This window comes from Gorilla gorilla, chromosome 14, assembly GCF_029281585.2.
Source record: "Gorilla gorilla gorilla isolate KB3781 chromosome 14, NHGRI_mGorGor1-v2.1_pri, whole genome shotgun sequence".
NCBI lineage: Eukaryota > Metazoa > Chordata > Mammalia > Primates > Hominidae > Gorilla > Gorilla gorilla.
This window is the reverse complement of record NC_073238.2, coordinates 63,419,331-63,434,047: the sequence shown is the minus strand read 5'-3', so window position 1 is coordinate 63,434,047 and position 14,717 is coordinate 63,419,331. Positions and strand designations below refer to the sequence as shown.

At 36.1% G+C, this 14,717-nt stretch overlaps 1 protein-coding gene across 2 annotated transcripts in view; it reads right to left on the bottom strand.

Moving 5' to 3' along the window:
* Positions 1-14,717, bottom strand: part of FNDC3A (fibronectin type III domain containing 3A) — a 229,773-nt gene that overhangs the window by 189,109 nt on the left and 25,947 nt on the right. For both annotated transcript variants that reach the window (XM_019039750.4, XM_055359836.2), the window contains exon 2: positions 9,844-9,981. In XM_019039750.4, coding sequence (XP_018895295.1) covers positions 9,844-9,942 — 99 coding nt within the window. In that variant the 5' untranslated portion in view covers positions 9,943-9,981. The remainder of the gene's footprint in view (positions 1-9,843; positions 9,982-14,717) is intronic.

Here is a 14,717-nt window from a genome sequence, read left to right as displayed (position 1 = left end):
AAATGGATAAATTCCTCGACACATACACTCTCCCAAGACTAAACCAGGAAGAAGTTGAATCTCTGAATATACCAATAACAGGAGCTGAAATTGTGGCAATAATCAATAGCTTACCAACCAAAAAGAGTCCAGGACCAGATGGATTCACAGATGAATTCTACCAGAGGTAGGAGGAGGAACTGGTACCATTCCTTCTGAAACTATTCCAATCAACAGAAAAAGAGGGAACCCTCCCTAACTCATTTTTTGAGGCCAGCATCATCCTGATACCAAAACCGGGCAGAGACACAACCAAAAAAGAGAATTTTAGACCAATATCCTTGATGAACATTGATGCAAAAATCCTCAATAAAATACTGGCAAACCGAATCCAGCAGCACATCAAAAAACTTATCCACCATGATCAAGTGGGCTTCATCCCTGGGATGAAAGGCTGGTTCAATATATGCAAATCAATAAATGTAATCCAGCATATAAACAGAACCAAAGACAAAAACCACATGATTATCTCAATAGATGCAGAAAAGGCCTTTGACAAAATTCAACAACCCTTCATGCTAAAAACTCTCAATAAATTAGGTATTGATGGGACGTATTTCAAAATAATAAGAGCTATCTATGACAAACCCACAGCCAATATCATACTGAATGGGCAAAAACTGGAAGCATTCCCTTTGAAAGCTGGCACAAGACAGGGATGCCCTCTCTCACCACTCCTATTCAACATAGTGTTGGAAGTTCTGGCCAGGGCAATTAGGCAGGAGAAGGAAATAAAGGGTATTCAATCAGGAAAAGAGGAAGTCAAATTGTCCCTGTTTGCAGATGACATGATTGTATATCGAGAAAACCCCATCGTCTCAGCCCAAAATCTCCTTAAGCTGATAAGCAACTTCAGCAAAGTCTCAGGATACAAAATCAATGTACAAAAATCACAAGCATCCTTATACACCAACAAAGACAAACAGAGAGCCAAATCATGAGTGAAATCCCATTCACAATTGCTTCAAAGAGAATAAAATACCTAGGAATCCAACTTACAAGGGATGTGAAGGACCTCTTCAAGGAGAACTACAAACCATTGCTCAAGGAAATAAAAGAGGATACAAACAAATGGAAGAACATTCCATGCTCATGGGTAGGAAGAATCAGTATCGTGAAAATGGCCATACTGCCCAAGGTAATTTACAGATTCAATGCCATCCCCATCAAGCTACCAATGACTTTCTTCACAGAATTGGAAAAAACTATTTTAAAGTTCATATGGAACCAAAAAAGAGTCCACATTGCCAAGTCAATCCTAAGCCAAAAGAACAAAGCTGGAGGCATCACGCTACCTGACTTCAAACTATACTACAAGGATACAGTAACCAAAACAGCATGGTACTGGTACCAAAACAGAGATATAGATCAATGGAACAGAACAGAGCCCTCAGAAATAACGCTGCATATCTACAACTATCTGATCTTTGACAAATCTGACAAAAACAAGCAATGGGGAAAGGATTCCCTATTTAATAAATGGTGCTGGGAAAACTGGCTAGCCATATGTAGAAAGCTGCAACTGGATCCCTGCCTTACACTTTATACCAAAATCAATTCAAGATGGATCAAAGACTTAAACGTTAGACCTAAAACCATAAAAACCCTAGAAGAAAACCCAGGCATTACCATTCAGGACATAGGCATGGGCAAGGACTTCATGTCTAAAACACCAAAAGCAATGGCAACAAAAGCCAAAATTGACAAATGGGATCTAATTAAACTAAAGAGCTTCTGCACAGCAAAAGAAACTACCATCAGAGTGAACAGGCAACCTACAAAATGGGAGAAAATTTTCACAACCTACTCATCTGACAAAGGGCTAATATCCAGAATCTACAATGAACTCAAACAAATTTACAAGAAAAAAACAAACCACCCCATCAAAAAGTGGGTGAAGGACATGAACAGACACTTCTCAAAAGAAGACATTTATGCAGCCAAAAAACACATGAAAAAATGCTCACCATCACTGGCCATCAAAGAAATGCAAATCAAAACCACAATGAGATACCATCTCACACCAGTTAGAATGGCAATCATTAAAAAGTCAGGAAACAACAGCTGCTGGAGAGGATGTGGAGAAATAGGAACACTTTTACACTGTTGGTGGGACTGTAAACTAGTTCAACCATTGTGGAAGTCAGTGTGGCGATTCCTCAGGGATCTAGAACTAGAAATACCATTTGACCCAGCCATCCCATTACTGGGTATATACCCAAAGGACTATAAATCATGCTGCTATAAAGACACATGCACACGTATGTTTATTGCGGCATTATCCACAATAGCAAAGACTTGGAACCAACCCAAATGTCCAACAATGATAGACTGGATTAAGAAAATGTGGCATATATACACCATGGAATACTATGCAGCTATAAAAAATGATGAGTTCATGTCCTTTGTGGGGACATGGATGAAACTGGAAATCATCATTCTCAGCAAACTATCGCAAGAACAAAAAACCAAACACCGCATATTCTCACTCATAGGTGGGAATTGAACAAAGAGAACACATGGACACAGGAAGGGGAACATCACACTCTGGGGACTGTTGTGGGGTGGGGGGAGGGGGGAGGGATAGTATTGGGAGATATACCTAATGCTAGATGACGAGTTAGTGGGTGCAGCACACCAGCATGGCACATGTATACATATGTAACTAACCTGCACAATGTGCACATGTACCCTAAAACTTAAAGTATAATAATAATAAAAAAAATTAATGTAAATTATGACATCAAAATTTGAAGGAAAAATATATCATTATCTTAGAAATGTTGAAAATATGAGACTGGGTCTCACTCTGTTGCCCAGACTGGAACACAGTGGCATAATCACAGCTTATTGCAGACTCAACCCCCCAGGCTCAAGTGATCCTCCCATCTCAGCCTCCTGAGTAGCTGGTACTACAGGTGTGTGCCACCACACCCGGCTAATTTTATTTTTAGTATATATGAAGTCTTACTATGTTGCACAGGCTGGTCTCCAACTCCTGTGTTCAAGCAATCTGCCTGCCTCAGCCTCCCAAAATGCTGGGATTACTGGCGTCAGCCACTGCACCTGGCTTACCCTTTTAGATCTTAGAAAGAATATCCATAAAAATGTATAATAAACATCATGCTTAATAATATGCTGAAAATACTCTCTTTGAGACTAAGAACAAGTCTCAAAATGAGTAAGAGTATAGCAAGGTTGCTGGATATTGAAGCAATATACAAAAATAAACTGTATTTCAAACTCACCAGGAACAGAAAATGATACACACACACACACACACACACACACACACATTTATAATTGCATATAAAAACCCAAGTGCCCAGGAATAAATTTAACAAAAGATAATCAAGACCTTTATGGGAAAAATTATAAAACTTCACTGTGACATTAAAAACCTACATAAATGCATGAATACAGCAACTTCAACAATTGAAAAATTCAATATTGTAAAGATGCCAATTCTTCCCTCAATCAATCTATAGATTCAAGGCAATCTAAATCAAACTCAGCAGGTGTTGTGTGTGTGTATTGATAAGCTAATTCTAAAATTTATATGTAAATGTAAAGGCCCAAGAATACCAAGACTTTCTCAAAGAATAAGGTGGGATGGTTTGCTTACCAGATACCAAGACTTGGTGTATTCTTGGCACAGGGATAATAAAACAGATCAATGAAAGAGAATTAAAAATCCATAAATACACTTTGGGAGGCTGAGGCAGGCAGATCACGAGGTCAGGAGATCAAGACCATCCTGGCTAACACAGTGAAACCCCATCTCTACTAAAAATACAAAAAATTAGCTGGGCATGGTGGCAGGCGCCTGTAGTCCCAGCTACTTGGGAGGCTGAGGCAGGAGAATGGCATGAACCCATGGCGGAGCTTGCAGCAAGCCGAGATCGCGCCACTGCACTCCAAACTGCGTGACAGAGCAAGACTCCGTCTCAAAAAAAAAAAAATCCATAAATAACCGTACAAATATGTGACAGATATTTGATCATATCTGTAACAATGTATCATAGATACATGACAAAAGTATCATTGTGGAGCAACAGGAAAACAAGTTTTTTCAATAAACAGTGCTGAAATAATTAAGTTATACTTACATGGAAAAACAGTCAAATTGGACCTATGCTTGACACAGTTCACAAAAATCAACTCCAGTAGATTTTGGAATAAAATGTTCAACGCAAAAGTATAGTTTTTAGAATATATTTTTAGAAATATTTTCATTGCCTCAGTATAGGGAATTCCTGTTCATAAATACCTTAAACATTTTTTTTGAGACATGGTCTTGCTCTGTTGCCCTGGCCAGAGTACAGTGGCATAATCATGACTTGCTGTAGCCTTGACCTCCTGGGCTTAAGTGATTCTCCTACCTCAGCCTCCTGAATAGCTGGGACTATAGGCATATACTACCACACTCAGCTAAATTTTAAATTTTTTTGTAGAGAGAGAAGAAACACAACACTAACTCTAGAAGAAAAGAACTGGTACATCTGACCACATTAAAATTAAAGACTGTCCATCAAAAGATACCAAAGATGCCAGCTGCCGGTGGCTCACGCATATAATCCCAGCACTTTGGGGGACCGAGGCGGGTGGATCATTTGAGGTCAGGAGTTCGAGATCAGCTTGGCCAACATGGCAAAACCCCATCTCTACTAAAAATACAAAAATTAGCCTGGTGTGGTGGTGCACGCCTGTGATCTCAGCCACTTGGGAGGCTGAGGCAGGAGAGTCACTTGAACCTGGGAGGCAGAGGTTGCAGTGAGCCGAGATCACGCCACTGCACTCCAGCCTGGGTGACAGAGCGAGACCCTGTCTCGAAAAAAAAAAAAAAAAAAAAAAGACATCAAAGAGAGTGAAAAGACAACCAGAACAGGGGAACAGGAGAGAATATTCACTACACTTATGACTGACTAAGAACTTGTGGCCAGAATATATATTAACAGTTCGATAAATCAAAGAAAAAAAGCATTGTTCATAATAATCCCAAACTAGAAACCCCCAAGATGGTCATCAAGAAGAGAACAGATAAATGAATACATTGAGTTATATTCATACATAATAGAATCTGATACTGAAAACTAAAAAGAACAAATTTCAACAACAGTAAGGAGGAATCTTTAAAACAATATTGAATAAGACCAGCAAGTCACAAAAGAATAGTTAAATCAAGTTTAATTTATGTAAATATCAAGAATTGGCAAAACTACAGTATTGTTGTATAGTGAAGTATATATAGATAAAACTACAGAGAAAAGTCAGTAAGCAATTATCATAAAAGTCAGGATAGTGGTAACCTTGAAGGAGAGAGGGTGTTATGATGTAGAAGAAACATACGAGCAATTTCTAGGGTATTGGCAGTATTATATCTCTTAGCGTGGCTTGTAGTTACAAGATTTATGCCTTATAATCATATGCTATATTTCATGCTTATTTTATGTACTTTTCTATAAATATATGTTATACTTCATGATTTAAAACAGGTTTTAAAAAGCTGAGGGCACATTCTGTGTTTTCTTAGATTCTTTATTTGTCCGTTGGCATCCATTCATCACAGGGCCAATTATATTAACCCTATTTTCTTATTTTCTGTATTCCTGATGTTCTGGCACCTGTGGCCTCACTTGCTGGGGAGAGATGGCCCCTTGTAGGGATAGCCAATTCTTATAGATAACAAAAGGCTTGGCCAGAGGCATACTTCTTATATATGCAAACCATCCAATCCCAAGTCTATAGTGCCAACCACCTTATCTAACTTTTACACACCAAGCCAATATTTACCCTACCCTAAGCCATCCCAGGCCAGGTACCAGGCTACCAGGGATCACCCTTACAGCCCAAAGACGGTCAGAATTATTAAAACTAGCCAATCCAACACTATTTATTTCACCTTGCCTTTCCTGTGAAAACTCCAACAAAAGGTTTGGTCCAGGCTTTCTCCTCATGCCTTCTTCTGCCTCCTGACCAGAACATGCTGCTTCTCCTTTGGCCCTACCTGTATGACATGATACGTCCCCTTCTTTGGGAAATTTAAGTAATAAAAATCTTCTTTCAATGGCATTAGCCTCTCTGTGCCATCTCTTAAGTTACTTCCGTAAATTAAAATCCCATGGGTACAAATGAGACGGGAAGTTATAAAAATTATAATTTTAAAAGATTAATGCAATCAAGAAGGTACTAATAAAGACTGTATAATAGGCAGGCTAAGTTTTTAAAGGTCTTAACTGAAACTTTAAATGCATTCAATCCTTTTGGAAGGTAAGTAAGTAGAAATTAAGAGAAGACAAATTAGTAAACTGCTAAACCACACAAGAAACGAAAACATCTGAAATCTTCTTTAGATGGTGGCACTAGAGAATAGAACTGAGCATTCCACTTGTGCTTGAAGCTTATGTTCTATAAAACTGGTTTGGAGGTTCTAACAGGGCACACACATTCATGCAGGCTTTCCTTCTGCTATCAGGAAAAGATATCTCAAGTCAATCATGTGACAAAGAATGTACAATGGTACAGCCACCTTAGAAGACGGTTTGGTAGTTTCTCACAAAACTAAACACAGTCCTATCGCACAATCCAGCAATCATGTTCCTAGGTATTTATCCACGTGAATTAAAACTTATGTACACTCAAAAATCTGCACATGAATGTTTAAAGCAGCTTTATTTATAACAGCCTAAAGCTGGAAGTGACCAAGATGTCCTTCAACAGATGAATGAATAAACAAACTGGTCCATCTATACAATGAAGTATTATTCAATAATGAAAAAGAAATGAGCTATTAAGCCGTGGAAAGAAATTACCTACACCATACTGCTAAGTGGGAGAAGCCAGTCTGAAAGGGCTACATACTGTATTGCATTCTTAAAAATACAAAATTATAGAGAGATAGTAAAAAGATCAGTGGTTGCCAAGGATTTGGGGGGAGTAAAGGAAGAATGAAAAGGTGAAGCACGGGATTTTTAGGGCGGTGAAATTATTCTGTATGATACTGTAATGATATATGACATTACCCATCTGTTAAGACCTGAAGAACTGCTGTACAACACTAAGAGTGAACCCTATGGACCTTACTTAATAATAACGCATCAATACTGGTTCATTAATTGTAACAAATATATCACACTAATATAAGATGTTAATAAATGAAGAAACTGGAGAAGAGGTGGTATGTGAGAACTTTGTACTGTCTGCTCAATTTTTCTTATAAGCCTAAAACTGCTCTAAAAATAAAGTCTATTTTAATAATGAAAAAGGGAGGCAGATTCCATAACCACAAAAAAAGGTTCATAAGCTGCTTGTCAAAATGAATAATAAATGACTATTACAGCCTCCCTAAAGGCAACACTAGCAGTGACATCAGGAGCAATTCCCTCTATTATGATTCACAAGCCAAAAGACCCACTGCATGTAATATGATACAGTAGGAAATGTTTACTGTATTAAACCAGAAAATATGAATGAGGAGACAGATAATCTTAATAGCCAACTACAAAAAATTAATTTGATCCCAAGAGTAGAAGAGAAATCATTTCATATAGCATAATATTCTGAAGAAAAGTCAAGACAAGGGACAAAATATGTCGTCTTGAATTTTTAACATCATGCTTGTGCATGACACTTCCATCTGTCAGGAACAGTTTTTTAGTCTGTGGTTAAACAGGCATCAACCAAGTTGTGTCATATCTCCATAGGTAAGCTATAACTTGGCATATCAATAAGTTCTTGTGTTAAGACAAAGAAATGTCTGCTGTCAAGTTTATTGTGCTCCCACCTCTAATTATCATCTGCTTTGTATATAGTCCCTCACATTCTATCATAGCTATTGGTTCACTCTTTATACTTCATATGCATCCTTCATAACTATCTCCACGTTTTCTGACCCACTGCTTATTATAACTATCTCTATTTATTGAAATCCTGACTGGGATATCTAAAGTTTCTTCAGTCTTTTAAACATTTATTGAGTGCTTTACTTAGGATTCGGCAAACATTTACTGAGTTCCTTCAGGCTCATTTCACCCACATAGCTATAACTACTTTTAAGATATTATTACCTCCATTTTCTAGAGAAGCAAACATACTCACAGAAGTTAAATAACTTGTCTTCGGCAACCAAAATCAAATCCAAATCTATCAGGCCAGTCCAGTGTTTTCTTCCACTTGTGTTTAGCTCTCTCCCTACCGAACTACACGCAACCTGCTAGTTAGAATTCAAGGCTTTACTCTACACTTCCTGAAATCTGTTTGTTTTTAAACTCTACCAAAAAACCTGTCCCTAGACCTCCTAACTCCACCTGCTCCTTTAAATCTTGCTAGTAGGTTCTTCTATTCCCAGATCCTTTCTCTAAAGCCATCTACACCATTACTGTTACATGATAGCCATGGTGCCTTCAAGATTTCAAGAAAATTCTGCAATTTCCTTCTGGGGGAAGGAGAGAAAAGTCTTGAGATGGCATCATGGAGTTATTTCAGCCTGCTGTCTTCCCCTTAACAGAATATGCAACTATATCAATGTACTGTAATTAACTGCTTAATAGATTCTTTTATACATTAGATTATCAACAAGTTGAAACTAGTGACTGGCCTGAGGCAACAAATGATAACTGAAGACACTTGGACAACCTCAAAAAGTAAATGAATACCTGCCACATCTACTATTTTTGTGAGTAGAAAATCTTAACAGACTTAAATTTGACCATGAAAAGCAAGTTTGTGGAATGAAATTGCTGGGATAAGAGCACGTACAAAAATTAAAACCAGGACACAACACTTTTTTCCATGTTTACACAGAACAGAAAAATTTAGAACCCAAGCCAATTGCTACTAATTTTTTAATAGTAGCCCTTTATCTTGTAAGCAAATCATAATTGCCTACTATAGACACTAAGTTTATAAAGTAAGAAAATCTGACTTTCTTGTTTTTAAGTTTCCCAAGTAGGCAGTATGAGTAACAGTTAGGAGCACAAGCTTTGTGTGATGCTGAGCAAGTTATTTAAGACTTTCTGAAACTCATTTTGCTTCATCTGCAAAATAAGGGCAGGTGTACCTACCTCATAGAATTGTTGAAAGAATTAAATGAGATCATAAAGCTCTTAGCACAATGTTTATTACATAATGGGCACCTAAACTGTTCCTTCCCTTCCTCATTATCATTTATTATGTTTTTAGTGTTTGTTTCCTCACCTACTGTTAAAATACCTACCATATAAGATAGTTATGAGAATGAAGCACATTGCCTGGCCCATAATAAGCACTTGTGAAAGCTTATTATTCCTATCCCTTTTTAGGATTACTGTGGGAATAGTGAAATCAGTGCAACCACAACATTTTAAATAAAGACCTGGGCTGGGGAAAAAAATCTATCAGCTCTTCAGGAATTGTGTATTTACTTTTGGAAGGGAGAAGAGAATGGGAAGGAAAAGACAACGTTTTATTATTATATAATGTAGGCAAAAATCATGATTTCATAATGATTTGAAATGATTTATAATAATCATTAAGGTACAAGGCTAAACTCAGGGACTAGCACACTATTTGTCTAAAGGAAAACAAAAACAACTTGAACGGCAACTAAATATACACATAAGAAATTTGACCATTAATTAGCAAGATATTTTAAAACAGACTTCAAAAACAGTCTCATTATTTTTATCATCTTATAAAACTGAACAACATTTTGAACTGGGAATTTAAAACACAAATTAACAGGAACTCACTATTGTGATCTGTTTTAAATTTTGCATAAATACATGTGTATTAGACATAAAGAAATAAACATTTCAGTTTTCTTACCTGTTGTGTTCCATCTGCACTTACAATAGGGGCAGACAAAAGAGAAATATCACTACTTAAGATCTGAGTTGTATCCAGTAGTGGTGGATGTTCTGCCATTATCAATAAGACATTAATATACTGAATAACGCTCCAATTCTGAAAAACAAACATATATAGTCATTTGTAAGTATATCCTTAAAATACAATAAAACATTGTACATTCAAGATGTTTCATTCTTTAACCTAAAGATATTCTTGTCAAAGGAAATTCTAGAATACTGTTGACTTTTTTTTCCAATCAATAAGCCATTTAAGGAAATACATTTCTTACAATTCAAATTACTTTGTTTGTCAAAGTAGTCAGTAAGTTTATAATGATATATTAAAGCGAATATCAGCAGGCTGTATTTAAATTCTATGTCTGTCTCTCCACCCCTTTCATCTCTATATAATATTTTATTTAATTTAACCACCACTACTTAATCTAAACACTGGGATAGGCACTAAGGTACAGTGATTGAGTGAGGCAACTGTCACTAATTTTTTTCTATGGGCAGACAAGGTAATTATGAAGACTCAATCCCCCTCATCACCCTATCTGTCTCTAGGAACTACACAAGAATAATTATGATTTTTCACTGATTCCTCAGACAAAACACAATGGTAAAAAAATTTGCTCAGGATTAGGGTAAGAACCTTCAAGTTTGAAGTTTCAAGCTCTTATATTACTTACTTATTTTGATTGTATTACTCTTTTCTAAGTGATACCTATTTATAATAAATCAATAATTTCAATGAAAAAACATATATTTACAAATCTTTAACTGTACACACAATATCACATACAAAAAGAAAAGTAAAAGATGATGTAAGCAATATTAGTCTATCATATACAATGTTAACCAATAAAACATCAGCAAATTACATTTCAAGATAAGCAAATTGAGTACAATCATAAATACACTGAACCTATATTGAAAAATAAAATAAACATTTTGGAATGTTTACAGCATTCTGCAATTCAGTAGTGTCAAGAGGGTTAACTTTCATAAGAGATTAAATTCATGTTACTTATTTAAAATCTTGACTGCTGAATCTCACAAGTTGATTTAGATTGAAAATAATTTTTCATGTAGCTATATAACAACTACTATAAGGTTTTAAAAATTATTCAGTATTGGTATCTACTTGAAGATTTCATAATTAATACCACAATAATGTAAAATGAGCCATTTTATAGTATTTAATTATCTTATGAAAATGCATATTCTTTAAACATAATGTTTATATATAAACTAATGCAAATCTAACTTCTGGCATAACCTGTATTGCTATACTAAAGTCCAATAAAACCATTAAGCACTTTAAATCTTGTCAAATAATGTTGCTCTGTGGAATATACAAAGAATTATGAGAAAGAATAAATGTATTATTTATCCCACTTGCATATCACAAGAGTTAGTGTAAGAAACATTTCCAGGAAGCTAATTTGGGATTAACAAGATTTTGTAGGTAACTCAATTTTCTTAATAAATTAAAAAAAATAAAAACCACTGAGCCATTTAAATTTTGTCATTTTATTCTGTTTGCAATATTCTATGTACTAGGTTTAGCTAAAACTGCAGGCCGCCATTATTATTTAAATTTTAGAATGTAACAATGAAGATACAACCACAGTTTGGTTTCAAGAGATGGACTGGTAATTTTACAAATAGAAATACAGATTTTCTTCTGAATCTTCAAGTTCATTCCAATACTAGTGCTATTAGCAACTGGGTATAGAGCCACATGCTATATTTCAATATTACCATTCCACTTAAGGTATTACCTTTTTAAAATTTTCAACCCATTGGTCAATTTGCCTAAGGTATTATCTTTAATTTTAGTATTTTTAAAACTAGAACACACTAAAGTTTCATTTATAAATTGGTTTATTGTATGGCCATATCTATCACACGCAAAGTAATTGGTTTTATTTAAGCTTGCAAATTCAAAACTTTTACCCTGCAACTCAAATGCTGGCATTTAGAAACCAGACATTCCTTTCATTCCTTGTGTAGAGAATACTGTCAGCTTCTTCCTTCAATAAATTACTTCTAGTTTTGTTACTACTCACTTTCTACATTCTAGTCTTATCTTCTGACCTCAAATACCCTCTTAGTTTTAGTTATACACTTATTTTTTTTATAATGTAACATTTGATGTATTTTTAAAAAGAATAGAAATAACTTACAGCATGTATTAACATTCATGGAGTAAATACCTCCCTGCCACAGCCCACTTCAAACTACCAATGATTTAAAATTGACCTGCAAATTCCTGAATTTTAACAACCAACTTTTGTACACAAGTTAAGATAGCTCCAGCATATCACTGTTGATATATCAACATTTATTTATGTAGCAATAATGTGAAATATTAATGTTTGGATCAGTGCTCCATGTAGAAGCTTGTAAAATACATAAATAAACAGTTGCAGACTCTGGGTGAAAAAAACCTGGAAATCTTTGTACTATTCTTGCAACTTTTTTTTGGTAGGTGTAATATTTTAATTAGTGTCAAATTAAACAATGTTGTTTTAAATGTCAGAGAGGTTGCAGATCTGAATATACAAGGTTAAACCAAAGAAAAGGTTCTAAAAGATAACGCAGAAGAATATCTTCATAACCTTGGGACAGAGAAAGATTTCTTAAACAGGATATAAAATATATTTCTTAAAACACAAACAAAAAAGTACTGGATTTCACTAGAATTAAGAATTGTAATTTCTTTTAAAAAGCTTTAAGAAAATGAAAAGGTATTTACAACATATACAACTAACAAAGAGCATATATTTTGAATATATACCAGCCTCCTACAAATTGATTTTTAAAAAAAGATAGAAAAATAACAAGAGACTTGAATATACTCTCCACAAAAGTAGAAATGTGGCCGGGTGCAGTGGTTCATGCCTGTAATCCTAGGACTTTGGGAGGCTGAGGTAGGCAGATCACTTGAGGTCAGGAGATCAAGACCAGCACGGCCAACATGGTGAAACCTTGTCTCTACTAAACATACAAAAATTAACTAAGCGTGGTGGCAGGCGCCTGTAATTCCAGCTACTCGGGAGGCTGAGGCAGAAGAATCACTTGAACCTGGGAGGTGGAGGTTGCAGTGAGCTGAGATCATGCCATTGAACTCCAGCCTGGGTGACAGAGCGAGACTCTGTCTCGAAAATAAAAAAAGTGGAAAATGAAATGAAAAAGACTGACAATATCAAGTGGTAATGAAGTTATGGAGGCAAACTCATATGGAACAGAAATGAAAATTTGTAAATCACTTAGGAAAAGTTTGACATTATCTACCAAGGTTGAATATATGCATCCTCTAGGACCCAGTTATGATCTAGCTATTAGATTCCTGGTAGATACAAGAAGGCTCATAGAAGCCATTACTTGTTAATGGCCCTAAATGTCCTTTGTAAATAAACTGTGGCTGTTTCATTCAATGGACTATATGCAGCAATGAAAATTAATGAACTAGTGATACAGAAAACAACATGGATAAATCTTACAAACACAACATGCATGAAAAACACACAAAAGAATACAGGCTGCACAATTTTATTTGCAGGAGGTTCAAAAACAGATAAAACCAATTTATGGTGTTAAGAGTCAGGACAGTGGTTCCCTTTGACAAGGAAGAAGGGATGGGAACATGGGCAAAGCATGAAGGCAGTTCCTGGGGTTAGGGTACTGTTCTATGTCTTGACCTGCGGAGCTATTATGTGATGATTACCATTAAGTTATTTACTAAGCTGTATACTGATTATATATGCACTTCTTTATGTATATTATCCTTCAAAAATTATTTTTAAAAGTTAAAGGTACCACATGATCATTCTCAATTGCTGTAGAAAAAGCATTTGACAAATTTAACACTCTTTCATAATAAAAATAAACTCAATAAACTAATACTAGAAGAAATATACCTCAACATAATAAAGGCCATATATGAAAAACCTACAGGAAAGATCACACGCAGTGGTGGAAGACTGAAAGCTTTTCCTTTAAGATCAGGAAAGGGCAAGGATGCTCACTTTTGCTATTTCTATTCAACACAGTGCTGGAAGTTCTACCCAGGGCAACTGAGCAAGAAAAAGAAATAGAAGGTATTGGGGGAACCTGCCCCTGATAGTCATGTAGGTTCTTTTCTATTTTCCTTAAGTGTCAGCCGGTCTGAGAAATAAAGGGACAGAGTACAAAAGAGAGAAATTTTAAAGCTGGGTGTCTGGGGGAGACATGTCCACAGGTTCCGTGATGCCCCCAAGCCGCAAAACCAGCACGTTTTTATTAGCGATTTTCAAAAGGGGAGGGAGCGTACAAATAGGGTGTGGGTCACAGAGATCACATGCTTCACAAGGTAATAAGATATCACAAGGCAAATGGAGGCAGGGCAAGATCACAGGACTGGGGCGAAATTAAAATTGCTAATGAAGTTTCGGGCACGCATTGTCATTGATAACATCTTATCAGGAGACAGGGTTTGAAGCAGACAACCGGTCTGACCAAAATTTATTAGGTGAGAATTTCCTCATCCTAATAAGCCTGGGAACTCTACGGGAGACTGGGGCTTATTTCATCCCACAGCTGTGACTGTAAAAGACAGCCGCCCCCAAAGCAGCCATTTCAGAGGCCTACCCTCAGGGATGCATTCTCTATCTCAGGGATGTTCCTTGCTGAGAAAAAGAATTCAGCAATGTTTCTCCCATTTGCTTTTGAAAGAAGAGAAATATGGCTCTGTTCTGCCCAGCTCACTGGTGGTCAGAGTTTAAGGTTATCTCTCTTGTTCCCTGAACATTGCTGTTATCCTGCTTTTTCAAGGTGCCCAGATTTCATATTGTTCAAACAGAC